General features: G+C 45.3%; 1 protein-coding gene across 5 annotated transcripts in view; it reads left to right on the top strand.

The window, feature by feature from the left end:
* Positions 1–27,132, top strand: part of MROH1 (maestro heat like repeat family member 1) — a 411,563-nt gene that overhangs the window by 65,014 nt on the left and 319,417 nt on the right. For all 5 annotated transcript variants that reach the window (XM_033934479.1, XM_033934480.1, XM_033934481.1 and 2 more), the window contains 2 exons: positions 3,106–3,257; positions 5,024–5,164. In XM_033934479.1, the coding sequence (XP_033790370.1) occupies positions 3,106–3,257; positions 5,024–5,164 (293 nt within the window). The remainder of the gene's footprint in view (positions 1–3,105; positions 3,258–5,023; positions 5,165–27,132) is intronic.

The raw sequence follows: 27,132 nt of genomic DNA, 5'->3' as shown, positions 1-27,132 counted from the left end.
TGTGTGGTCTTCGTCATAAGATATACATATTTTGCGTAAATGCACATGAGTCGAGTCGAGTCTCATTTGAAAGGAAGATCTGGAATGAGAGGGCATAGGAAGAAGTTAAGAGGTAATAGGCTCAGGAGTAATCTAAGGAAATACTTTTTTATAGAAAGGGTGGTAAATGCGTGGAACAGTCTCATGGTAGAGGTGGTGGAGACAGAGACTGTGTCTGAATTCAAGAAAGCCTGAGATAGGCATGTGGGATCTCTTAAAGAGAGGAAGAGATAATGGTTACTGCGGATGAGTAGACTGGATGGGCCATTTGGCCTTTATCTGCAATCATGTTTCTATGTCCTCCTCCTCTAAAATCCTATTCCACCTGGCGCTAAAGGCATTCGGAAGCTCACTGCAGGACAAAGCGGTATGAGTGTTCTCAGACAATGCAGTAGCCCATGTCAGTCAGCAGGGAGGCACCAAGATTGCTCCACTACACTTGGAGGCCCAAATGTTGTTTCAGTGGGCAGAGATCCATCTGTTGGCTCTCTCGGTGACACGTAGTGGGAGTGGACAACGTGCAAGCAGATTTTCTTAGCCATCAGACTCTAGATCCCAGAGAATGGGCTTTATCTCAGGAGGCGTTCAACAGCATTGAGATTTGTTGGGAGTGTCCAGTGTTTGATCTGATGGCATCAGTGGCCAACAAGAAATTGCTTGGTTTTTCAGTTGAAGATATGAGGCAGGAAGTGCCTGCTGGGACACACTGTGGTCACAGGCAGGGCTTCTGTATATGTTCACCCCGTGGCCCATGATAGGCAAAGTCTTCTGGAGAACAGTGTCGCATCTGGGGCTGGTAGTTCTTTTGCACCGGACTGGCCAAGGCGTTCATGGTATGCAGATCTGGTCCATCTAAAGACTACCTTGTCATCCCGGGATACTCTCACAGTGCCAAATCGCGCTGGAGGATGCCACTCTCCTAAGGTCCAAGATGCAGACAACATTGAACACCTATGTGAAGGCCTGGAAGTGCTTTCAGGGCTGGTGTGCCCATAAGAGTGAGGACTTGGTCATAGCTCTGATTTCTTTGCTTCTAGCATTCCTTCAAGAGGGGCTTGAAAAAGGTCTGGTGGTTGGCTCCATCAAAGTACAGATAATGGGTCTTTTATGCTTAGTACCCCAGATTAATAAAAGGACATTGGCCTCTCACTCAGATGAGTCCAGTTTTGTGAAGGGAGCATTATATCTGCACCTCCCAGTACGTCAACCTTTTCCAACGTGGAGTCTTATTCTCGTTCTTCGGGCTCTCACTAGAGTGCCGTATGAGCCTTTGGAGAAGGTGTCAATGATGGACCTGACAGTTAAAACGGCATTTTTAGTGGTGGTCACATCAGCACAACGGGTGCCTGAACTGCAGGTTCTATCCTGCAGAGAACCTTTTCTCAGATTTTTGGAGACTGAGGACTGAAGTAGTTTCCTCTTTCTTGCTGAAAGTAGTCTCAGGTTTTCATGTCAACCAGGAAGTATGGTTGCCTGTCTTCATGCTCTCAGGGTCCAAGAAGTGTGTCAAAGCATCAGTAGTAGCAGTCCTGAACCGCACACCCCCCTCCCTCTCTCAAGCCCTGAAGCACTACAAGTGGCAGCAGTCCTGGGCAGCGAACCCCATCTCCCTCCTGACCCAAAGCAGAAACGTGGCCGCAAATCTCCCATCCCGTCCGCAAGCCTCGAAGTAGCTGAGACACGACTACAATAGGAACTCACGGCAGCCATTTGATGATGGCTCTGCATGGGGCAGGAGCATAGGAAGATCAATCCTGCCCCGCATTGCTGCTAGACCACCAGGTAAGGTCTGGGGAAGGTCCGGGATGCAGCGTTTCTTTTCCCTCCCAAAAATCGCGAATAACCAAATCCACAGCTACTGAAACCGTGGATAAGGAGGGAGAAGTGTAGTTATTATTTGTATAGCACTACCAGGCACATACAGCACTGTACATTAAATACTTAAGAGATGGTCCCTGCTCAAAAGAGCTTATAATCTAATTAAGACAGATACACAGGACAAACGGTGAATTTATTTTATTTATTTAAAATTATTTATAACCCGCCTGTCTACAAATGCATACTGTTCAGGTAGGGATTTGCAAGGTGGATAGGTAGGGGACTATAGAGGGAATGACTCAGATATTGGTGCTTTACAAGTTGGTAAGGTTAGGACTTAAACACAGCTTGAAAAAAGTGGGCCTTTAACCTGGATTTGAATACTGCCAGGGTGGGAGCCTGATGCACCAAATCAGTCAGGTTGTTACATACAGGCATATGGAGCAGCAAGGTAGAAGGGACGGAGTCAGGAGTTGGCAGTAGAGGAGAAGGGTACCAACAAGAGTCTTATCTGATGAATGGAGTTCTTGGAGTAGAGTGTAGGTAGCCATAAGAGAGGAGTGATACTGAGGATCTGCAGAGTGAATACACTTGTAGGTCAGTAAAAGGAGTTTGAACAGTATGCAGAAATGCACAGGGAGCCAGTGAAGCGACTTGAGGAGAAGGGTAACGTGAGGATAACGACCCTGGTGGAATACGAGGTGTGCAGCAGTATTCTGAATTGATTGAAGGGAAGAGAGATGGGCTAGCAGAAGACCTGCGAGAAGCATGTTGCAGTAATCCAGGCGAGAAGTGACGACACAGCCCTCTGGCCTCAATGAATAATAATTGTCACTAGTACCCTCCTTCCCATCTTCTGAAAATTCAGTCACCTCCACATTCAAGGAGCAAGACCTTAGTGACTCCCCTCTCCACCTTCATCTTCCTCAAAGTCAGTTTACTATAGAACTTCCTCCTGTATGATAGCCCAAAAGAATACTCTGGGTCATAAGAACATAAGTAATGCCTCTGCTGGGTCAGTTCAGTCCATCCCCTTCCTAGCTTTTGAAGATGCCTTCACAGGTGAATTTTGACTCACTGCCACCTCAGATATCAGTACTGGAGAGTCTTGACTTTGGATGTGATTTCAGTCTCGGGGAAAGATAGACAAAAGAGAGAGAGTGCCCTCATAGTGCACTCCTCTTTTCATGAGCACAGCTAATGTTCCCTGACATATGGACACCAGCTAACTACTACTGTCTTGTGTAGCTTTGCAGAATTTCAGCGAGAGCATCCAGGAATATCTGGCTAACCTGGACAAGGCTCCCGACCCCACTGTCAGGAAAGACACCTTTTCCAATGAAATCTTCCAGGCCTTTGATCTTCTCTTCAGCAACTGGTTGCAGAGCCGAGAAATTAAGGTAGGCAGCCTTTTGGAACTGCATTTATGCCCTATCCTCCAAGCTTTTAAATCACCCACATCTATTGCCTCTAGTCCCTTTTATTTCCTCTCCTAAGTAACATGTATAAGCCTTTGTTCTATGTCCATCTTAATTAAATTGTAAACTCTTTCAAGTAGGGATCGTCTCTTGTGTGTTTGTTGTACAGCACTTGTATGCGTCTAGTAGCGCTTTATAAATAGTAGTAGTAGTAGCCTATAGGATACCATATGCTGCAGAGCAGGGTTGTGTTAAGGTGTGCATGTCCCGGGGCATCATATCCAGGGCAGGGGAGTCTAGGATCACATGTCCCAAGGTATCGTGACCAGCAAAGAGAAATTCAGGCATGTGATTTTGAGATTCCTCACAGGTATACCAAGGCATGGGGTCTTGCATCAGGTTTCCGCTACTTCTCAGACTTCAGACAAAGCTGGGGTAGGTGCAAAACAAAATGACCTCATTTGGCAACACAACTTACAAATCAGCTGGAAAGTGGAGAAGCTGCTTATCTTCACCTGTCCTGTCCCTCGCATTTTTCCTCCTTTCATAACAATCATATTGTAAACGTGCCTCTCTTGTTCATGAACCAGTTCCAGCATGAACTCGGCCTTTTTCATACAACATCTTAATGATATCACACCAATCTCATCTTAAATATTGACCCAAAGATCACATTAAGAGATTAAATAATATTGGTGAAAGTGATGAATCCTGAGTCACCCCACAATTAACTTCTCGATATTCTGATAGAACCTTTGTCATCTTCACTATCTGGGACTGCAATTCCTAAAAGCCCTTACACCAATTTAAAACTTTATTTTGGATACCAAGCTCCTGTAGCATGTTAAGTAATAATTGATAATCAACTAAATCAAAAGTGGTGGCTACATCAAACTGAATTACCCCAGTTATATTCCTGACTAACAACTTACCATGAACTATCAAAGTCCTCATTGCCGTTTCCATACTATATCACTTTATAAAACCCGACTGGGAAGGAAGTAATATCTCATCTAAACTAATCTAAATTTCTGTATCAGGTTTCAAGTTTATTGTTTTTTAATATACCGACCATCAAAGAATATCTGGACGGTTTACAATAAATCTAAAAAGAGATAAATGTAAGATAAAATGTTGAGCATTTAAAAATAATTAGGTGAACATAAATAACATCTACTAGACAGACTTGAAAGTGAGGGTAGAAGGGAAGGGAAGGGAAAAGTTACATGTTGGAGAAGAAATGGAGACAGTGGGAAAGGGGAAAAAACATATAGGGTGGGTCGCTTTATCAAAGCGGTTGGTTGTTTTGGAAGAGGAAGAGAGAGAGAGAATAGAAAGAAAAAGAAAAAAAAAAAAAAGAAACAAAGGTGGAGAGTTAAAGGTAAGTCTAAACATAGCCGAAGGCGTCACAAAATAAAAAAGTCTTTAGGCTTATCTTAAATTTGTCTAAATGTTGTTCATCACGGAGTTGCTGTGGTAAAGAGTTCCATAATGTTGGGGCCATACAGAAATATGGGAAATTTCAGTTTCATAAATATGCTAGGTATAGCTTACAAGATTACATGACTCCATAAGGAGATCTCTAGTACAAGATCTTGGTGATTAACTTAAGTGTTAGATTTAAACAGTTCGCACTCTGTCCAGCCTCAGGGAACTGAAATATTTTTCGGTGAATTCTCTTTGCCAATTATTCTGTCCCTCCCATGACTCTCTTGTTCTTCTTTTTGCCCTCTCCTGAACTCTTTTAGGTAAGGCTAGCAGTCATAGGAGCACTTGGACAAATGGCTTACTTCTTACCCAATGAGAAACTGGAGGAGCAGCTCCCGCGCCTCATCCCGGTGATGTTGTCTTTCTACAAAAAGCACGCTGAAAGTTTCTACATCAGCAAGGTAAGGGGAATTGGCTTTCTGGAATGTAGACATGTTGCAGGAGATGCATGGTACTTCCTCCTGTATGGACACTTAAGTCAAAGTGTTGCACTTTTAAAAGCTTTTGCTTTCAATTAAAGTGCTATTTTACTTTTCTTTAAGGTTTCTGGTGAGATTAATGGATTCCCAGCCAATCAGGGCCTTAGGCTCCTCCCTGTGCATCCCAGGATGCACCAGGGAACTACTATTACTAATTATTATTATTTCTATAGCACTACCAGACGTAAGCAGCGCTGTACAGAGTCATGAAGAAGACAGTTCCTGCTCAAAGAGCTTACAATCTAAACAGACAAGACAGACAAACAGGATATCATGGATACAGTTAAGAGGAACAGTTAATCTGCTGGCTGGGTTGGTGGGCAGTGGGGAGTAGGGTTATGGATTAAAGGCTATATCACAAAGGTGGGTTTTCAGTCTGCTTTTAAACAAAGGAAGGGAAGGGCTTGGTGGACAAACTCAGGTAGTTTATTCCAAGGGGAAGGCCTGCCATTTTGCAGTGGCGGGCCTGAGGAACAAGAGGGTCTGGGTATTTATAGTGCTGTCAACTGATTTCCAGGTATGGTGGAGGTTCGGGATGGTGTGGTGGTGGGGCACGGGGGGAATCCTATGGCAGGAGGGAGTGGGCATTCCTCCAGGTGATTTTATTTTTAAGAAGGGGAGCAAGTGAGGGGAGAGGTCGGTTCGGGGGGGCCCTCACAGGGGTGGTATTCATGCAGGGCAGGAGTTTGCAGTAGCAGGAGGGAGTGGGCATCCCTCTTGCCTCTATTCTGTTTCCAGGGTGGGTCATTGGGGTAGGGGGTCATTGGAATGGCCATCATCGTGGGAGGGTGGCTTGGCATTTTGTTTTAATATGGCAGATATTGTGCGTGTGTAACACATGTACAACATCTGTGCCATTAAAAAAAAAAGAAAAGAAAAAAGCCCCAACAGCTGAATGGCAGGAGGATGCTTTGGAGCTTTCCTAAACCGTCTCTGCTCATTTGTCCAGTCACTGTCAGAGCAACTGGTCCAACGGGAATTACGGCGAACCTTCATTCAAATCATTTGCATGGAAACTTGTTGGAACATCAATCACTGTACCAGAGTTGGCCAAAAAAATCAGCCAAAAGCGACTCACATGGTCTTAACGACTGTGTTTTGTGCATCTAGCCTAAAGTCTGCATATACTTCCATTCCAATAATTAATCTCAGGGATTTAGAAACATAACATAGAATCTGATGGCAGAAAAAGGCCAAATGGCCCATCCGCAGTAACCATTATCTCTTCCTCTCCCTAAGAGATCCCAGGTGCCTATCCAATGCCTTCTTGAATTCAGACACAGTCTCTGTCTCTACCACCTCTTCTGGGAGACTGTTCCACGCATCTACCACCCTTTCTGTAAAAAAGTATTTCCTTAGATTACTCCTGAGCCTATCTACGTCTTTGACTAATATATTGTTTTATCCATTAAAATGCCTTTCTATCCACGTGTAGAACATGTTTTATACAGAAAAGGTAGCTCTTGTTAAATTGCAATAGCACTGCATCAGGGAGGATTGATGAGAATACCACCTGCGCACCTAACTGTTTCACCTTCTTTCCCAGAGCCATGAAGTCACTTTTGATACATTCTGTCACCGGCGGGCTCAGGGCAATGGGTCTAGGGCCGCCGGGACAAGGAAATACTCTTGTGTGCCACTGTGGGCGACACAAGGAAAAAGAAAGTCAGGTTTAGTGGAAGAAAACACAAATGAACCAGGTAGGTGAAACTCAGAATCAGAACTGGATTTATTTTTCAGAACAAAATAAACAAGTTGCTTCACTCTTTTGTTCTTAAGCCAGTGCTCAACTAGATCAAACATAAACTTTATCAGGATTCAGCAACAAACAGTTAAGTCCCAAAACATCATGTTTTTTGCTTGAGTTGGCTTTTCCTGATATGATCTCTCCCCTTTTCCACCACCTCAATGAGCCTTTGCCTAAGGTCTTTCAAGTAGGATATTATATTGGTTCTGCACTCAGGGGGAGGATCCCATTGCTCTTTCAGGATATCCAATAACCCCCTGAGCTTCCGACTAAACAACATTTCAAACAGGCTAACCCCCAAAGAGACCTGAATTTTTTTTCCCGACTGGCATACAAAACCCACGGAATCATTAGGTCCCAATTAGTCAGTTCCTGCCCCGCTACTTTCCTGAGCATGAGCTTGAGTGATTGATTAAATCGCTCCACTAACCCGTTTCCCTGGGGATGGTAGGCTGCAATTTTGATATGCCTGATGCTGAATCTTTGCCAGAAAGCCTCCATTTCCCGAGAAACAATGTTGCTTCCTTGGTCGGTCAGAACCTCCTTCGGGAACCCTACCGAACAAAACAACCCCACTAACTTCTTGGTGATGTTATGGGAAGAAGTTCTCCTGAGCAGGAAAGCCCACGGAAATCTGGTAGCAATATCCATGATCACCAAAATATATTGGTAGCCCCATGGAGTTTCCTTCAGCGGGCCTACAGTGTCAATAGCCCACCTACCTAAGGGTTCCTCTACCCAGGTAATGGGGCTCGATGATAGATAGATAGCTTTTAACACTTAGGGCAAGAGGCACAGAATTGTTCCAACTCCTGGCATAAGCCCGGCCAGAAGAATCTCTGGAGGATCTGGGTCTCGGTGGCTTCCACTCCCTTATGCCCAGCTAACGGATGGTCGTGAGCCATCTGTAAAACCAGCGTCCTAAAACCTTGAGGAATCACCAATTGCTCTACCCTGTCATTCTGCCCTGCCCCAGATACAATAATCCTCTTTTAACCTTCATGTCTCCCCCCCCTTTGTGGGTCTCCCCCACCTGCTGCCATATGGCCCGCAAAGTGGGGTCCGCCTTCTGCTCAGCTTGAAAGGTCGGAAAAGTTTGCAGCACTTGCTCTGGTATAGACGGGACCTCACTTTGTTGAGCTGTGTGAACTAGGGCCTGCCTCTTTTGCCATTTCTGCCTTTTTAACTGAGCCTTGGATAGACGTGGGCCTCTGGAAGTACTCTTCTGAAATATCTCTCCCTGAAAGGGAAATGTAAGTCCCAAGTTCTCCTCGGTAGTCCCCTCTTTAAGGCATTGGGCACGGGTGCTGACTAGAGCCTGTTCAGTATTCCATACTCCCGGCCAGCCCTCCCAATCTTGTCCTAGGATCATGTCATACGGGGCCCCCAGCACTACCACTATTAATAGGGAACCCTCCTTACCCCCATATTGGACCTTCATCCAGTGAGTCACGTAATCATGGACGTCCCCATGGATACAGCGAATGGAGACCTTAGGGCCTGCTGTACCTCGTTCCTTCTGTCCATCCTGAATAGTGGACCAAATTTGGCTCTTTATCATGGACTGAGAAGCCCCACTATCCAAGAAAGCCAGAATTGGGTAGCCCTCAACCTGTACCTGGACCTGATGGCCACTCTGAGCAAGATCCGAGGCGGGCTGATCACCTAACAGATTCACCCGACCTCCGCCCTTACTCTGCGAATGGCTAGGGTTTTTCCCGGGTGTAACAGGGTCCCGAATCTTACTCAAGGGTTGAGGTATACTCTCTTGAGTCCTGCTATGAGGTCTCGCCTGTGTTGCTTGCCCCCTACTTGGCCACATACTCCCATGTGTGTCTCCCGCAGGCACGGTAATGGTCAGGGAGTCTAAATAGGCCTCTGCTAGGTCGATCACCTGGGCTAAGGAGCGACTACCCTGTCTTTGGATCCAGACCTTCAAACTTTTAGGCACAGCCTCCAAAAACTGCTTGTGTAACAACTCCATGAGCAATGCCTGGGCATCCCCAAGACAGGGTTGTAGCCATCTTTCGGCTAACTTCCTTAGCCGATGTAAGAGTGCCTTATCTTTTTCCCCATTTGGGCACCCCTGAACTCCTGCCTATAGTGTTCTCTAGTGAAACCTATGTAGTCCAGAATGTGATTTTTTTATGGCCCTATAATTGCTGGCTAACTCATGGCTGAGAGTCTGATACGCCGTGAGCGCTGCTCCTGCGAGGCACGGGATCAGTCTCGTCGCCCATTGTTGCTCAGGCCAGCCGGCCACTACTGCCATTCTCTCAAATGCCAACAGAAAGTCATCTGGAGCATCAGTTGGACCCATCTTACAAACTTGCATATTATTAAGAAAAGGTAGTCCTACTGGAGCTCCCACGGGTGTTGGTAACCCGGCGCCAGATCCACCAGTCCCTTGGAACAACTGGGCTAATGTCCGCATCTGGTCACCCATAGCCTGTACCAACTCTTCATGCCTCCGACCGGTCTCTGCCTGACTTGCACGCCAGAGGTCCTGGTTACTTTGTAGCACCACCTTAAGATCTTCGGTTTGCTTCTGTCTCTCAGAAGCCAGAAGAGTGAACAGTTGCTGGAGGTCCATGTTGGGTCCTGGAAGAAAAAAAAAACAGGAAAAGGGAACCCAAGTGCGGCCTTTTTTCTTTTTTTTTTTTCTGGCCCACTCCCGTCAGCTAAACCCAACCTCCGCCAGAGCCTTTACCAAACCCTTATCCTCAACCAGCTGTCCTCAGGGTACTCTTACCCGGCAGTCTGATGAGTCTAAGCCTTAGGGTATGGATAATTAGGGCTTGGCACACAGGAACACAGCTGGGCTCACTCTGGTCCGGTTCCTCCATCCTTCTTCCACGAACTCTCCCGGCACGGTCACTCCTACAGCTCACAAACGCCCTCTGCAGTAGTTCCGCACCCAGTCCACTCCAACAGGTGTACCACTCCAAATGAATAGTCAAACAAAAAAAAACTTTAATCCTGGTTCAGTGTTCTTCACCTCACAGTCTCTCACTGAAGGCAGTAAACATGAAATCCCATGAGTGATACCACGTTTGTCACCGGCGGGCTCAGGGCAATGGGCCGCCAGGACAAGGAAATACTCTTGTGTGTCGCTGTGGGCGACACAAGGAAAAAGAAAGTCAGGTTTAGTGGAAGAAAACACAAGTGAAAATCAAAATCAGAACTGGATTTATTTTCCAGAACAAAATAAACAAGTTGCTTCACTCTTTTGTTCTTAAGCCAATGCTCAACTAGATCAAACATAAACTTTGTCAGGATTCAGCAACAAACAGTTAAATCCTAAAACATCAGGTTTGGTAAAGCTTCATAGTCTTTTAATTGCACAAAAAGCTTCAGAGGGTTTTAAACCCAAAACGGGAAACCTTATTTTTAAGCAAAAAGGATTCTTTATGAAATCAAGAGTTCCAGTCAGTAAGGTTTCACCCAACAAAAATAATCAAGAAAAAACAAAACATAAGTCTTTACTTTTCTTAGGAAGACTTGTGCTTGTATCAGTGCAGGGCACTGATCCCTCCAGCAGCAGCAGTGCTGGGAAAGGTGGCGCGCTCCACGTGATATGTTGCCAAGCTTTTGGCCTTCTATCCCACCTCATGTACGTGGGGCAAATCCCACCACCTTAGTTACCAACAGTCATCCTTCCACAAGGAAGAAAAGAAAAAAAAAAAACTACAGCACAACAGGATAAGTCCAGTACAGCACTTATCAAAAGGATTCTATCCTGCTTTAGCCTCAGCAAGAGTAGCAAGGCACAACTTAAAAAATAGTCCCAATAATCAACCACAGATATTTGTAATCCAGTTAAGAGTTTTCAACACTTGCCTTGGACCAGCATATTTCCATAGGTTGGACGCCGTTATGTACTTCAGTAATCTGCTCCGGCTCCAGTTCCCTGGCTTGGAATTCCTCAGGTGGGTCAGAAGGTAGCTCTGCTCCGGCCTCAACAAGCTCCATGCATTTAGGCAAAAAACAGCCCTGCAGAACTCCCAGCCCTGAGCTTTGCAGCTGCCCTTGTTCCCTTAGTCTCTCCTTCTGCCTCTCAAGCAGCTCAGACCTCTGGTTTAGGAGCTGGCAACCACGCCCCAAGCCCTCAGGTGTAGAGGATATCCGGTTCCTTCCTCTGGGATTGCGTGGGGGAAGGGAAAACTGCAGCTTAGCTCTAGACTCCCTCTACTGGATACAGAAGGAACATCAGGTGAAATGCTAAACTGTGGTTTAACTTGGGCAAGTTGGGAACTGTCTGCTTTTGAGATAGGTCTAACCCTAGAGCCAGACCTAGCAGGCACAGTCTGCTTACCACAATTCATAGGGGAACCTAGCAGTATCATTTGTGCCAACATGGATGAGCAGCATTGGATAATAGTCATTAGATGTGATGAGTCTCGGCAAGCTCTCCATAACATCTTGAATTTTGGCACCAGACAGGAAACATACCTCCCGGGACATTATGTCTGATCTGCAGGTGGACCACCACTACCTTATGCCTCCTAGTGGTCAAAGATCCAGCAAATTTGGGGATGTCAAGCTTTGGTCCTTCTTAAGAACATAAGAACATAAGAAGTTGCCTCCACTGGGTCAGACCGAGGTCCATCTCGCCCAGCGGTCCCGCTGCGGTCCCGCTGCGCTCCCGCGGCGGCCCATCAGGTCTGCGACCTGTGAAGTGGTTTCTGACCACTTCTATAACCTACCTCAAGTTCTATCTGTACCCCTCTATCCCTTTATCCTCCAGGAACCTATCCAAACCCTTCTTGAATCCCTGTACAGAGTTCTGGCCTATCACTTCCTCCGGAAGTTCCATGTGTCTACCACCCTCTGCGTAAAAAAGAATTTTCTAGCATTTGTTCTAAACCTGTCCCCTTTCAATTTCTCCGAGTGACCCCTAGAGCTTGTGGCTCCTCTCAGTTTGAAGAATCTGTCCTTATTTACTCTCTCTATGCCCTTAAGGATTTTGAAGGTTTCTATCATGTCCCCTCTAAGTCTCCTCTTCTCCAGGGAGAACAGCCCCAGCATTTTTAACCTGTCAGCGTATGGAAAATTTTCCATACCTTTTATCAGCTTAGTCGCCCTCCTCTGCACTCCCTCGAGTACCGCCATGTCCTTCTTGAGGTACGGTGTCCAGTATTGAACACAGTACTCAGGTGCGGGCGCACCATCGCGCGATACAGCGGCATGATGACTTCCTTCGTCCTGGTTGTGATACCCTTTTTGATGATGCCCAGCATTCTGTTTGCTTTCTTTGAGGCTGTCGCACATTGCGCCGATGGTTTCAGTGAAGAGTCGACCATCACCCCCAGGTCCCTTTCCAGGTTACTCACCCCAAGCAGTGTTCCCCCCATTTTGTAGTTGAACATCGGGTTCTTTTTCCCTACATGCATGACCTTGCATTTCTCTACGTTAAAACTCATTTGCCACTTTTTTGCCCAGTCTTCCAGTCTCGTTAGGTCCCTTTGTAGGTCTTCGCAGTCTTCCGTGTTTCTAACCCTGCTGCAGAGTTTGGTGTCATCAGTTTGATAACCTCACATTTTGTCCCCGTCTCCGAATCGTTAATAAATATATTGAATAGTAGAGGTCCCAGCACCGACCCTTGCGGAACTCCGCTCGTGACCCATTGCCAATCTGAGTATTGGCCCTTGACTCCAACCCTCTGTTTCCTGCCTGCTAGCCAGTGTTTGATCCATCGGTAGATATCCCCTTGCACCCCGTGGTTCCACAGTTTTTTAAGTAGCCGTTCGTGAGGTACCTTGTCGAAGGCTTTTTGGAAGTCAAGGTAAATGATGTCTATGGATTCACCCTTATCCATCTGACTGTTTATTCCCTCAAAGAAGTACAGCAAGTTCGTGAGGCACGACCTTCCCTTGCAGAAGCCATGCTGGCTCGCCTTCAGTTGTCCATTGTTTTCTATGTGTTTGCAGATTGTGTCCTTTACCATTGCTTCCATCATCTTTCCAGGAACCGAGGTCAAGCTCACAGGCCTCTAGTTTCCCGGGTCACCCCTTGATCCCTTCTTAAAGATGGGCGTGACATTTGCTATTTTCCAGTCCTCTGGGATCTTCCCAGTTTTTAGGGAGAGGTTACATATTTGGCGAAGTGTCTCTGTATTTCGTTTCTCAGTTCTTTTAGTACCCTTGGGTGGATGCCGTCCGGGCCTGGTGATTTGTCGCTCTTTAGTCTGTCTATCTGTCTGAGGACATCCTCTTTGCTTACCTCTAGTTGTACCAGCCTTTCGTCGTGTTCTCCGTTTATAATCACCTCGGATTCTGGGATATTGGATGTGTCCTCTCTGGTGAAGACCGACGAGAAGAATTTGTTTAACCTTTCAGCTATCTCTTTTTCCTCCTTTATCGCTCCTTTCCTGTCTCCGTCGTCCAGTGGTCCCACTTCCTCTCTGGCTGGTTGTTTCCCTTTCACATACCTGAAGAAGGGTTTGAAGTTTCTTGCTTCTCCTGCCAGTCTTTCCTCATATTCTCTCTTTGCCTTCCTGACCTCTCTATGACATTCTTTCTGGTGTCTTTTGTGCTCTTCCTGGTTTTCCTTTGTTGGATCCTTTTTCCATTTCTTGAAGGATGATTTCTTGTCGCTTATCACCTTTTTAACCGCAGATGTTATCCATGCTGGGTTTCTAGTTCGATTTTTTTTGCACCCTTTCCTAAACCTTGGGACGCACAGGTCTTGTGCCTCGAGCACTATGCCTTTAAGCAGTGTCCAGGCTTCCTTTACGGTCTTCACCTTCCCTGAGTTGCTGCTGAGCTTTTTTCCTACCATTTTCCTCATGTCCTTGTAGTTTCCCTTTCTGAAGTTGAGTGCTGTCGTTTTGTTTCTTTTCACCTTTGATGTTCCCATGTTTAATTTGTACTGGATCATGTTGTGATCACTGTTCCCTAATGGTGCTATTACCACCACTTCCTTTGCGGGTCCTTCTAGCCCGTTGAGGATTAGGTCTAGAGTGGCATCCCCTCGCGTTGGTTCTGTGACCAGCTGCTCCATGAAACAGTCCCTTATCGCCTCTATGAATTTAGTTTCTCTCGTGCAGTTTGAGTGCCCAATGTCCCAGTCTATTCCCGGATAGTTGAAATCCCCCATAACTACCACCCTTCCACTTTTGCACACCTGCCTCAGTTCGGCCTCCAGTTCCAGGTCGTTTGCTTCTGACTGTCCTGGTGGGCGATAGTACAATCCCAATTTGATGTCAGCTCCTTCCCCTCCTGTTAACTTAACCCATAGTGACTCCAGACTGTCTGCCCTTATTGTTGTTTCTGTTCTGGATGAAGGAATGGAGTCCTTTATATACAGTGCTATTCCTCCCCCCTTTTTGTGTGCTCTGTCCTTCCTGTAGAGTTTATACCCTGGAAGGGCCACATCCCATTTGTTGTCCTCTGTCCACCATGTCTCTGTAATTCCTATTATGTCTAGGTCCTTATTTCTGGCTATAACTTCTAGCTCCCCCATTTTAGTCCTTAGGCTCCTAGCATTTGTATATAGGCAATTTAAGTCCCAGTTTGTTACCTTTTCTTTTGGATCTACTCTTGATTTGTTGCTCCTGCTGGTCTCCTCACGTGTTGCCTCCTGTGGTGTGTCTATCCCGTCCTCTGACCGCTTTTTTGTTCTTTGATAGCCCTCTGGGTCCTGCTGTTTCCTCCTTGTCTTGCTCTTTATTTCTAGTTGCCTCTCGGGTCCCTGTGCTGCATCTTTGGGTTTATGTCCATAAAGTGTCCATTTTGTCTCTAGTCCACTATCGCCATTTCCTGTTTCAGTATCCTTGCTTGATACTGTAGTCCGATGTGTCGAGGTCAGATCGACTATCGGCTTTCCCCTTGTTATCAGTTTAAAGTCATGTCTATGCAGGTCTGGATGTTACGTGCCAACATCCTCGTCCCAGCCGTGCTCAAATGCAGTCCGTCTCTCCTGTAGAGCTTGTTTTTCCCCAGGAAGGTTGACCAGTCCGTACAAAGAGGAAACCTTCCTCGTCACACCATCGCCTCAGCCATCCATTTGTTGCTTGCAGCTCGGTCTGCCTCTTCACATCTGCTCTTGGTACTGGCAGGATCTCTGAAAAGGCTATCCTCCCTGTTCTCAGCTTCAGCTTCCTCCCCAGGATCTTAAACTGCTCGGTCAGTGTAGTCATGTTGAAATTCTTTCTGCTGACGTCATTTGTTCCGACGTGGATTATCACTGCTGTATCCTCTGTCTCAGCTCCCTCCATGATACTCTCGATTCTGTCGGAGATGTCCTTTGTCCTCGCCCCTGGGAGACATGTCAGTAGGCGATCTGCTCTGCCTCCTGCTATGTGACTGTCCACCTCTCTCAGGATTGAATCTCCCACCACGATAGCAGATTTTCCTCTCCTCAGCTTCCTCCTGGGCCTCAGGTCTGTGTCGATGATTGGATCCTCCAATCCTTCCTTCTCCTGGTTGGTTCCTCCGCAAGGTTCCTCTCCCTCGGCTCCTGGTGGGTCCTGGTGGCTCCTGGCGGGTCCTGTCTTCCTTCCGTTTGTTCCCTTCTGAAGAGCGGGTGATCCTGTGTTTCTACCATCTTGCAGGCCTCCTCGATGAATCTTTCGAGCTCTCTGACCTGTTCGTGGATGTGGTTTTCTCTGGTGGTGTCCTCAGCTGGTTTAAAATCCCTTGGTTCCTCTATGGAGCGGAGTCCCTCTAGCTCCTGTACTTTGATCTACAGTCTTCCGACCTCCTTTTTTAGGCTAGCCAGTTCCTGACATCGACTGCATATGTATGCCTGCCTCCCGGAAGGGAGGTAGTCATACATGTGACAATCAATACAGTATACTGGAAAGCTTCGCTGGCCTTCTGCTGCCTCCATTTTTCCTTCCCTGTGACTTGAAGTTGGTGCGCAGGAGTGTGCCCGATGTGTCTCTAGGTGGAGAAGTAAAGAGAGAAACAAAAATGAGTATAGAGTATAGAGAAAGGGTATATATATATATATATATATATATATATAAATTTGGTTTTTTGTTTTTTTTTTTTAATTGAAGAAGGTTGAAGAAGATTGAATTGAATTTGCTGCTGAGCAGCCTGGACTCCTGGCTCCTTCTCTCGGCTCCTTCGCAAAGGCGTCCTCGCCTTCGCCGCGCGCCAAACGGCCGCGCGCCGTTGGCTCGCCCCCTTTTAAGGGGGAGTCTGGGCTTGCCGACGCTGCTGTGACGCTGGGGGGTGGGCGGAGCTTCCTCTCGCCGCTACCCCACGCTGTCCGCCTGCCTTCTGACTTGCCTGTCCTCGCCCATGCTGCTCCTCTCTCCTCTCTGCTCGCCTCCCGGTGCCTACAACCACCCGCACCAGCTAGCTACAGAAAAGAAAAATGAAGAAACGAAGCTTCCCAGGCTCAGCCTTTTCCTCCCTTTTAAGGGGGAGAGTCTGGGCTTGCCGACGCTGCTGTGACGCTGGGGGGTGGGTGGAGCTTCCTCTCGCCGATACCCCATGCTGTCCGCCTGCCTTCCGACTTGCCTGCCCTCGCCCACGCTGTTCCTCTCTCCTCTCCGCTCGCCTCCCGGTGCCTACAACCACCCGCACCAGCTAGCTACAGAAAAGAAAAATGAAGAAACGAAGCTTCCCAGGCTCAGCCTTTTCCTCCCTTTTAAGGGAGATAATCTGGGCTTGCCGACGCTGCTGTGACGCTGGGGGGTGGGCGGAGCTTCCTCTCGCCGCTACCCCACGCTGTTCACCTGCCTTCCGACTTGCATGCTCTCGCCCACGCTGCTCCTCTCTCCTCTCCGCTCGCCTCCTGGTGCCTACAACCACCCGCACCAGCTAGCTACAGAAAAGAAAAATGAAGAAACGAAGCTTCCCAGGCTCAGCCTTTTCCTCCCTTGTCTTCTGCCAAGCCCACTCACAGAAGACAAGACTTCTTGGCATCCTGGCTTCCTGACTCCCTGGCATCCTCTCATCTCTTCCACTTACAGGGCTGCATACCGGTTCTTCAATTCAATGGCAGGTAAAGTCACAGTATCAGTCCTGCAAGGTCCTGTAATTTGAGTTCAGCTTTCTTCCCTCAACATGGCCTCTTCTTGGGGGGGGCGTGGCTTGGAGCGCGCAAGATGGAGGCTTAATCGCAGCACTCCTCAAGCCCGGGCAGCTAACTGAAAAGTTGTAAAGCTTCAAGAACTTCGTTCCTTTCAAAACATAAGGAAAACCCCTGTTAAATATGGTGGCAGCACGGACTAGGAAAATCGGACACGCCAGGCACATCAGGCGGGACCGCAAGAAGGTTAAAAACTACCCAGTTGACGCCGTCGAAAGTGCTGATTCCTCTGGAGGACAAGGAGATGCCGGATAAGGCAGATATTATGGCAGAGCTGTTGAAAATTAAGTTAATTCTGCAAGATAACGCTAATAAAATAACGGAAGTGAAAGAGGAAGTTGTGAGATTAAACCAACAGATGAAGATCGCTAATCAAAGAATGACGCTGATTGAAAACAGAGTCGAGCAAGTGGAGATTATCACACGCAAGTGTGAAGCAGGAAGACAAATTATTGAATTGCTAGTGAAACAACTTGAGGATTATGAAAATCGAGGAAGGAGAAAGAATATAAGAATAATTGGATTGGCTGAAGATTTGGAAGGGAGGGATGCTGTCCAGTTCTTGGAAAACTTATTACCTAAGATTTTACAGTTGAGTTAAAAAAGGCCGTTGGAGATAGAACGAGCACATCGAATTCCATCAAAATGTTCAGCAAACCAGGTTGGCCCAAGGCCCTTAATTTTCAGAGTTTTATGTTTCCATCAAGCTTTGGAAATAATAAAATTGGCAAAATCTGATAGAAATTTAAATTACAAGGGCTCAAAGTTGCTGCTAGTGCCAGATTTTGCAAAATCAACAGCCAATACAAGAAAGCAGTTCCTTATGATGAGACAGCAGATGAGAGAAAAAAGGCTCACTTATGGATTATATTATCCATCAACAATGAGAGTCACAAGTGGGAACAAGACTTTTCATTTTCAAGATCCTGAAAAGCTAAAGGATTTTTTTTAATCAAAATCTGAACCAATGTCTACTTAAATTATCATAGTTTTGTTTCTTGATCAGAATAGCATAATATTGTTTATTGTTACAAGAATGGAAGAGTGAAGAGGAAAAATTACTGGTAGTTTTACTATGTTGATATAGTTTGAAAGAAGAAATGAAAAGGGGGGGGGGGAACTTCCATAAAGTAGATAATCTTTAAATGGAGATTACAGACATGATGCTTGGAAAAAGAGGTTGATTGTACTTTTACAACATTTAAATAGATATTGAAAATGTTTCATTATTATATAATTCTTGAAGAGGAAAGTTTAAGGTTATTGTTTATTTGATTTAGCCAAATTTAGCCATATTTATCAAATATAATTTAATTTTCTTAGCCTGTGAGTCTTTGAGGAGTCGATGATGAATTTTACTTACAAGTTATGGAAAAAAAAGGGATATTTTATCTTGAAATTTACAGTATATGCTTAAGACGGAAACTTTTTGTTTAATGAATTTTAAAGTTATTGCAATGAGTTGTACTGGATTTATTGAAAATTTATTATATACAATAGTATGAGATGTAAATGTCATGAATTGTCTGAATCCAGTGAGATAGACTCTATTGACTGTGGGGTGTCAGATTGACCACATGAAGTAAAAACCACTTCAACGGGTCTGTCAATTCCTCATTCATCCCCTACAGACAGTATTCTTTATAAATTTTTCATATGCTTTTTTTATATATTATTTTTTTACAAACTTTCATTTCTAACGTTGTTCATAATAAATTAAGTAATAAGTTAAATATTAAAGGTGACTTAGCTTCTTTCAGTTAGTTGTGTAAGTCATATTGTTTGGATATGCTTTCTCCAGTGTTATACATAGAACACTCCCCTCTGCCAACGCGTTTCGCCGGTCTTTATCAAGGCATGGGGTTCTGGGGAGAAATTACAAAGCATATAATGAAAACCTATCATTCAACTGAAAAATAACACTAAATTACAGAGTTAAAAAGCATAACTACGGCACATACCTGATGCATGAAATGTACCTAGTTTACGTATCAACGGCATCCAAAAGATGGCCGCGGCATTTTTTTCCCACTGAAATAGAGGTTATTCCTGACGTCAGACTGACGTTAGTAACTGAGGTCAACTTGGGCAAGCCAATCAGCTGTTTCATTTTGGCTCCAGTGGGGTTAAATGAAACAGCTGATTGGCTTGCCCAAGTTGACCTCAGTTACTAACGTCAGTCTGACGTCAGGAATAACCTCTATTTCAGTGGGAAAAAAATGCCGCGGCCATCTTTTGGATGCCGTTGATACGTAAACTAGGTACATTTCATGCATCAGGTATGTGCCGTAGTTATGCTTTTTAACTCTGTAATTTAGTGTTATTTTTCAATTGAATGATAGGTTTTCATTATATGCTTTGTAATTTCTCCCCAGAACCCCATGCCTTGATAAAGACCGGCGAAACGCGTTGGCAGAGGGGAGTGTTCTATGTATAACACTGGAGAAAGCATATCCAAACAATATGACTTACACAACTAACTGAAAGAAGCTAAGTCACCTTTAATATTTAACTTATTACTTAATTTATTATGAACAACGTTAGAAATGAAAGTTTGTAAAAAAATAATATATAAAAAAAGCATATGAAAAATTTATAAAGAATACTGTCTGTAGGGGATGAATGAGGAATTGACAGACCCGTTGAAGTGGTTTTTACTTCATGTGGTCAATATGACACCCCACAGTCAATAGAGTCTATCTCACTGGATTTTGGTTAATGTTTATCTTGATTTAGTCTTTGTTTACATTCTATTTTTGGAGAATGAATTGTCTGAAGCATTAGATATTGATAGGTGTATATTGAAAGTAATGAGTTAAATGTTAGGATTGAATGAGAATATACTTTTAATAACAAATGAAGCATGGGGTTTAATTTCAGATATATGTATATAGGATGAATTTCTTTTAGATGGGGTATTCGTTATTAAGTTAGGAAGATGAGGTTAATGCAATGAATTAAAGGAAGGAAGATATAATTGTTGCTTAGTGGTGTTTTATTAGATGTTCTAGGGGAAATCTACATGATTGATTTAGAGAATAAAATTATTATTTATAGTAATAGTTCAGATGGACAGTAATTTCATATGAATGAAACATATTTTTATTGGAAATTGATATAGAGATAGTGATATTAAATTACATTTTTGGATATATGGGGTTGAATTGTAGGGTATATGGGAATGGAAGTGGGTGGGTATAGTGATGGGGAAAGCGGTAATTAATGGTAAATGAATGCTTTATGAAATTATTTATTGTTTTGTTTTATCTATATAAATATGAAGTTATTTGATGATTAATATAAGATAATTAACTTTATATTTAATAGAAAGAGAAATAGATGTTTTGAAAATTTCTTAAAATGAATAAGTAGAGATTTCATTTGTCATATGAATTGGTACTGAGAGAAGATTTCATAGTAAGTTTATTCATTTTTAAGTTATGATAGAGGAAAGAAGGATAAAGTTGCCTGGGGGAGGGGTTTTTGGGATTGCTAATCCAATGTGTGTTCCAAGGCAGTCATTTTATGTGGGGGGGATGGGGAGGGAGAGGGGAGGGCTTTTTTTTTTTGTTAAATATGGGTTTGGATGTGCAAGGGGAAAATGAACTTACTGATTTATTGGGAAGCATTGTGATACAGGGGAATTATGATTCAAGTGAGGCATTGGTTGGTTTCTGGTATCTCCTACAGTCCCTTTTTAATACAAAATCAAAATGGAGCTGAAAATATTTTTGTTATATTTAAATGGCTTAAATCATCCAATAAAGAAAAAAAAATACTTTCCTTTCTGAAACAAAAAAATGCAGATGTATACTATATTCAAGAAACTCACTTGATGGCCACAGAAGCTAAGAAACTGGAAGGGGATTGGGTTCAGCATTGTTTTTTTGCCCCGGCAGTAGGGAAAAAGGCAGGGGTAGCTATATTGGTGAATAAAAAAATGTTCAGCTAATTTTAAAATAGTGGATTCAGATCCTTTAGGAAGATGAGTACATAGAAACATAGAAATTGACGGCAGAAAAGGGCCATAGCCCATCGAGTCTGCCCATACCAATGACCCACTCCCTGATTCTTACTCCCCTATAGATCCCACATGAATATCCCATTTTCTCTTAAAATCTGACACGCTGTTGGCCTCAATCACCTGCTGAGGCAGCTCGTTCCAATGATCGACCACCCTTTCGGTGAAGAAGTACTTCCTAGCATCACCTTGAAATTTCCCTCCCCTGATTTTCAGCGAGTGTCCTCTGGTTACCGTGGGCCCTGTAAGACTGAAGATATCATCTTTCACCTCTATACGCCCCGTGATATATTTAAAGGTCTCAATCATGTCCCCCCTCTCTCTTCGCTCCTCCAGTTAGTACATCCGCAGTTTTTTTAACCTTTCTTCATACGTGAGATCCCTGAGCCCCAAGATCATCCTGGTAGCCATTCGCTGAACCGACTCAACTCTCAACACATCTTTCCGGTAGTGTGGTCTCCAGAATTGAACACAATACTCGAGATGAGGTCTCAACATGGATCTGTACAGTGGCATTATAACTTCAGGTTTTCTGCTGACAAAACCCCTACAGATGCAGCCCATCATTTGTCTTGCCTTGGACGAAGCCTTCTCCACATGATTGGCAGCCTTCATATCATTGCTAATGATCACTCCTAAATCATGTTCCACTGTGGTCCTGGACAAGGTTTCACCATTTAGTGTGTAAGTTCTGTGTGGATTTTTTTTGCCTAGGTGCATTACTTTACATTTTTTAGCATTGAAGCCTAGCTGCCAAGTTGATGACCACTGTTCTAGCAGCTGTAGGTCCTGCGTCATAAAGTCAGGCACACTGCTTTTGTCTACTATGTTGCATAGTTTGGCGGCGTCGGCAAACAGTGATACCTTTCCTCTAAGCCCTTGGGTCAAATCTCCTATGAATAAATTTAATAGAATCGGCCCTAAGACGGAGCCCTGAGGTACTCCACTCGTCACTGCTGACGTTTTGGAGGGGGTAACATAGAAACATAGAAGATGATGGCAGAAAAGGGCTACAGCCCATCAAGTCTGCCCACTCTGCTTACCCACCCCCTGTCTATGCCCTAATGACCCAATTTCCTTATCTTGACTCTCGTAGGGATCCCACATGGGTATCCCATTTATTCTTAAAGTCTGGCACGCTGTCTGCCTCGATCACCTGCACTGGAAGCTTGTTCCAATGATCAACCACTCTCTCTGTGAAGAAATACTTTCTGGTGTCGCCATGAAATTTTCCGCCCCTGAGTTTGAGCGGGTGCCCTCTTGTGGCCGAGGGTCCCTTGAGAAAGAAAATATCATCTTCCACTTCGACACGTCCCGTGAGGTACTTAAATGTTTCGATCATGTCTCCCTTCTCCCTACGTTCCTCAAGAGTGTAGAGCTGCAATTTGTTCAGTCTCTCTTCGTACGAGAGACCCTTGAGCCCCGAGATCATCCTTGTGGCCGTCCGTTGAACCGATTCAATTCTGCGCACATCTTTACTGTAATGTGGCCTCCAGAATTGCACACAGTACTCCAGATGAGGTCTCACCATGGCCCTGTACAACGGCATTATGACTTCAGGCTTTCGGGTGACGAAACTTCTATTGATACAACCCAATATCTGCCTTGCCTTAGATGAAGCCTTCTCCACTTGATTGGCAGTTTTCATGTCTGCACTGATGATTACTCCTAAATCTCGTTCTGCTGAAGTCCTAGTTAAAGTTTCTCCGTTCAAGAAGTACGTCCTGCATGGATTTCCGCTTCCGAGGTGCATGACCTTACATTTCTTAGCATTGAAGCCTAGCTGCCAGGTTGAGGACCAACTTTCCAATGTAAGCAGGTCCTACGCCATATAATTCTATAAACTGCATTCACTTACTATATTACATAGTTTGGCGTCATCGGCGAATAGTGTTATTTTACCTTGAAGCCCTTGAGTCAGATCCCCTATGAATATGTTGAAAAGGAGTGGACCCAGGACCGAGCCCTCTGAAGCCTACCATCTAGCCAATCCCTTACCCATTTAGTGAATGTATCCCCTAATCCCGTTGATTTTAATTTGTTCAACAGCCTGCGGTGTGGGACGCTATCAAAAGCTTTGCTGAAGTCCAAATATATCATAGAAACATAGAAGATGACGGCAGAAAAAGGCTATAGCCCATCTAGTCTGCCCACTCTAACAACCCCACCCCCTTGAATTTACCCCCCTAGAGATACCCCATGTGTATCCCCTCTACATTTTTTTACCTCCCTAGAGATCCCACATGTGTATCCCATTTCCTTTTAAAATCCGGCACGCTGCTGGCCTGAATCACCTGAAGCGGAAGTTCATTCCAACGATCGACCACTCTTTCGGTGAAGAAGAACTTCCTGGTGTCACCATGAAATTTCCCACCCCTGATTTTCAGCGGATGTCCTCTTGTGGCCGAGGGACCTCTAAAAAAGAAGATATCATCCTCCACCTCAATACGGCCAGTGATATATTTAAACGTTTCTATCATGTCTCCTCTCTCTCTACGTTCTTCGAGTGAGTATAGCTGCAATCTATTCAGCCTTTCCTCATACGGGAGGTCTTTGAGTCCCGAGACCATCCTGGTGGCTGTTCTCTGAACCGACTCAACTCTCAGCAAATCTTTTTGGTAATGTGGCCTCCAGAATTGTACACAATATTCCAGATGAGGCCTCACCATGGATCTGTACAACGGCATAATAACTTCGGGCTTCCTGCTGATAAAGCTTCTTCGGATACAACCCATCATTTGTCTTGCCTTTGATGAAGCCTTCTCCGCTTGATTGGCAGTCTTCATGTCTTCGCTAATGATCACCCCCAAATCACGTTCCTCCTTGGTCCTAACTAAGGTTTCACCATTAAGTGTATAAGTTTTGCATGGATTCCTGCTGCCGAGGTGCATGACCTTACATTTTCTAGCATTAAAGTTTAGCTGCCAAGTTGAGGACCAGTGTTCCAATAGAAGTAGGTCCTGCGTCATACTATCTGGTAAAGTGTTCTCACTTACAATGTTGCATAGTTTGGCGTCATCGGCAAATAATGTGATTTTACCCTGAAGCCCCTGAGTCAGATCTCCCACAAATATGTTAAAGAGGATCGGGCCCAAGACCGAGCCCTGCGGTACTCCACTGATCACCTCTGACGTTTTTGAAGGGGCACCATTCACCACCACTCTCTGAAGTCTACCGTTTAGCCAATCACTGACCCATGTAGTTAATGTCTCTCCCAGTCCCATTGATTTCATCTTGTTCAATAGTCTGCGGTGCGGGACGCTATCAAAAGCTTTAGTAAAGTCCAAGTAAACGATGTCTAGGGACTCACCCACATCCAGTTTCCTTGTTATCCAGTCAAAGAAACTAATTAGATTGGATTGGCAGGACCTGCCCTTGGTAAATCCATGTTGGCGGGGATCCCTTAGATTCTTCTCGTCCAGGATCGTATCTAATTTATGCTTAATTAGTGTTTCCATGAGTTTACTCACTATGGATGTGAGACTCACCGGTCTGTAATTCTCAGCCTCTGTCCTGCAGCCCTTTTTGTGGAGTGGGATTACATTGGCTGTTTTCCAGTCCAAGGGGACTCTTCCCGCCCTCAAGGAAAGATTGAAGAGCACAGACAATGGCTCTGCCAGGACATCACACAGCTCTCTAAGCACCCTGGGGTGTAGATTGTCCGGTCCCATGGCTTTGTTCACTTTGAGTCTTGATAGTTCGCAGTAGACGCTGCTGGGTGTAATCTCGAAATTCCAGAACGGGTCTTCTGAGTTTTGCCTTGCTTGCAATTGTGGACCGGACCCTGGCGCCTCGCAGGTAAAGACTGAGCAGAAGTATTCGTTTAGTAGTTCGGCTTTCTCGGAATCTGATTCTGCATAAGTCCCGTCTGCTTTCCTAAGGCGTACTATCCCATTTGTGTTTCTTTTCCTATCACTGATGTACCTGAAGAAGGATTTATCCCCTTTCTTAATGTCCTTTGCTAGATTCTCTTCTATTCGAAGCTTGGCCTCTCTGACTGCTGTTTTGACAGCTTTGGACCTGGCCAGATAGTCTTCTTTGACTGCTCCTCTTCCTGATTGTTTGTAGGAAACAAATGCTTTTTTCTTTTTCTTAACGAGGTCCGAGATTTCTGTAGTGAACCACTGGGATCTGTTATTCCTCCGTCGTTTGCTTACTGTTTTTATATAGCGATTTGTTGCTTCATGTAGGGTAGATTTCAGGTTTGCCCACATAGCCTCTACATTATTGGTTTCGGCATGGTCTTGCAGTGCCCGACAGACGAAATCTCCCATGCGTTTGAAGTCAGTGCCCCGAAAATTAAGGACCTTTGTTGTTGTGGTAGATCTGGTGAAACCCTTCCGAAGGTTGAACCAAACCATGTTATGGTCGCTGGAGGCCAGCATATCACCCACTGAAACTTCCGATACGCTGTCTCCGTTGGTGAGTACCAGGTCTAGTAACGCCTGGTCCCTAGTGGGCTCCAATACCAATTGTTTGAGCCGTGCACCCTTTATGGAGGTTAACAACCTTCTGCTGCCGCTAGTTTGTGCGGTAAGTGCATTCCAATCTGCATCAGGCATATTAAAGTCCCCTACCAGTACTGTGTCCCCACGCAAGGTGACGTTTTCAATGTCTTCGATTAATTCCATATCCTTGTCTATCTGTTGTCTTGGAGGTCTGTAAATCACACCAAGATACAGGCATTTTTCGTTTCCTCTAGCCAGGTTCACCCAGAGGGATTCCCTGGTATACTTGACATCTGTGATTATGGTAGTTTTGATGTCTTCTCTAGTGTATAGAGCTACCCCTCCTCCTAACTTGCCCTCCCTGTCTTGACGGAGTAAGTTGTAACCCGGTATAACCATATCCCACTCGTGTGAGTCCGTGAACCAAGTTTCGGATATCGCCACTACGTCTAGGTTGGCGTTTATTATTTCTGTCTCTAAATCTAGAATTTTATTGCCCAAACTGTGTGCATTGACATACATAGCTCTCCATACCTTATGTTTGCTAAGTCCCTGTACAGAGTTTCCCGCTTGAGTTAGTATGACCCTTGATATATTGTTTACAGTGTGTGCACTTACCTCAAACTCAGAGTGGCGACTCACCTCCTCAGGATAGTTACTTACTGCTCCAGAATATGAATGGGTACCCTCCCCCAACTTACCTAGTTTAAAGCCCTTCGAAGTAGGCGGGCTAGTCGACGTCCGAAGACGTTCTTACCTCTTCTGGTCAAGTGGAGTCCGTCTGGTCCCTGAAGCCCCTGCAGTGCCTCTCCATGGTCCAGAAATCCAAAGTTCATCTCCCTCCACCATCCATGTAGCCACTCGTTAGTCCTCTGGATACGCTCCTCCCGGGCTCTACCCTTGCCTCTCACTGGGAGGATTGATGAGAAGACCACCTGCGCTCCCAACTGCCTCAGCTTCTCACCCAGGGCTCCAAAGTCTTTGGGTATGGTCTCCGGGGTGTTCCTGGCAGTGTCATTCGTCCCAACTTGGATGAGAAGCATAGGGAAGTGGTCCTGTGGCTTGAGAAGTCTATCTAGACAGGTGGTGACATCTCGGATTCTGGCCCCAGGCAGACAGCAAACCTCCCTTGATTGTATATCCGGTCTGCAGATTGGTCCCTCGGTGCCCCTTAGCATGGAGTCCCCAATGACCACCACCCTGCGTTTCTTCGGGAGGAGCTGTTCAGTCTTCCCTGGAACTGGAGTCATGTGTCAGTCTTCTTCCTGTACCTCATCTGCAGTCCCTTCCTGTAAGATCTGGAATCTGTTCCTCAGGGCGATTTGTGGGGTCGATGTAAAACTGCCCTGCTTGAGAGAAAAGGAAGAAGATGAAGAAGAAACTGAGAAAGGGGGGGGTCTCCTGTGCTTGCCTGTGGAGGAGGTTACCAGCTGCCAGGAGTCGGCATCCCCAGCCATTTCCTGTACCCCAGTCGTTGGTCTCGAAGCTGAGGGTTTGGGTGTCACGAGGATGGACTTGTCCGGTGCCTGCTCGGAGATTTGGGACAGCTCCTGGACTACGCCGTCGATGAAGGCCTCATCCTCTCTGATGCTTCTCAATCACCTCACCTCCTCCCTTAGGCTCAACA

This window comes from Geotrypetes seraphini, chromosome 2, assembly GCF_902459505.1.
Source record: "Geotrypetes seraphini chromosome 2, aGeoSer1.1, whole genome shotgun sequence".
Taxonomy (NCBI): domain Eukaryota; kingdom Metazoa; phylum Chordata; class Amphibia; order Gymnophiona; family Dermophiidae; genus Geotrypetes; species Geotrypetes seraphini.
This window is presented reverse-complemented; position numbering and strand designations above follow the sequence as displayed.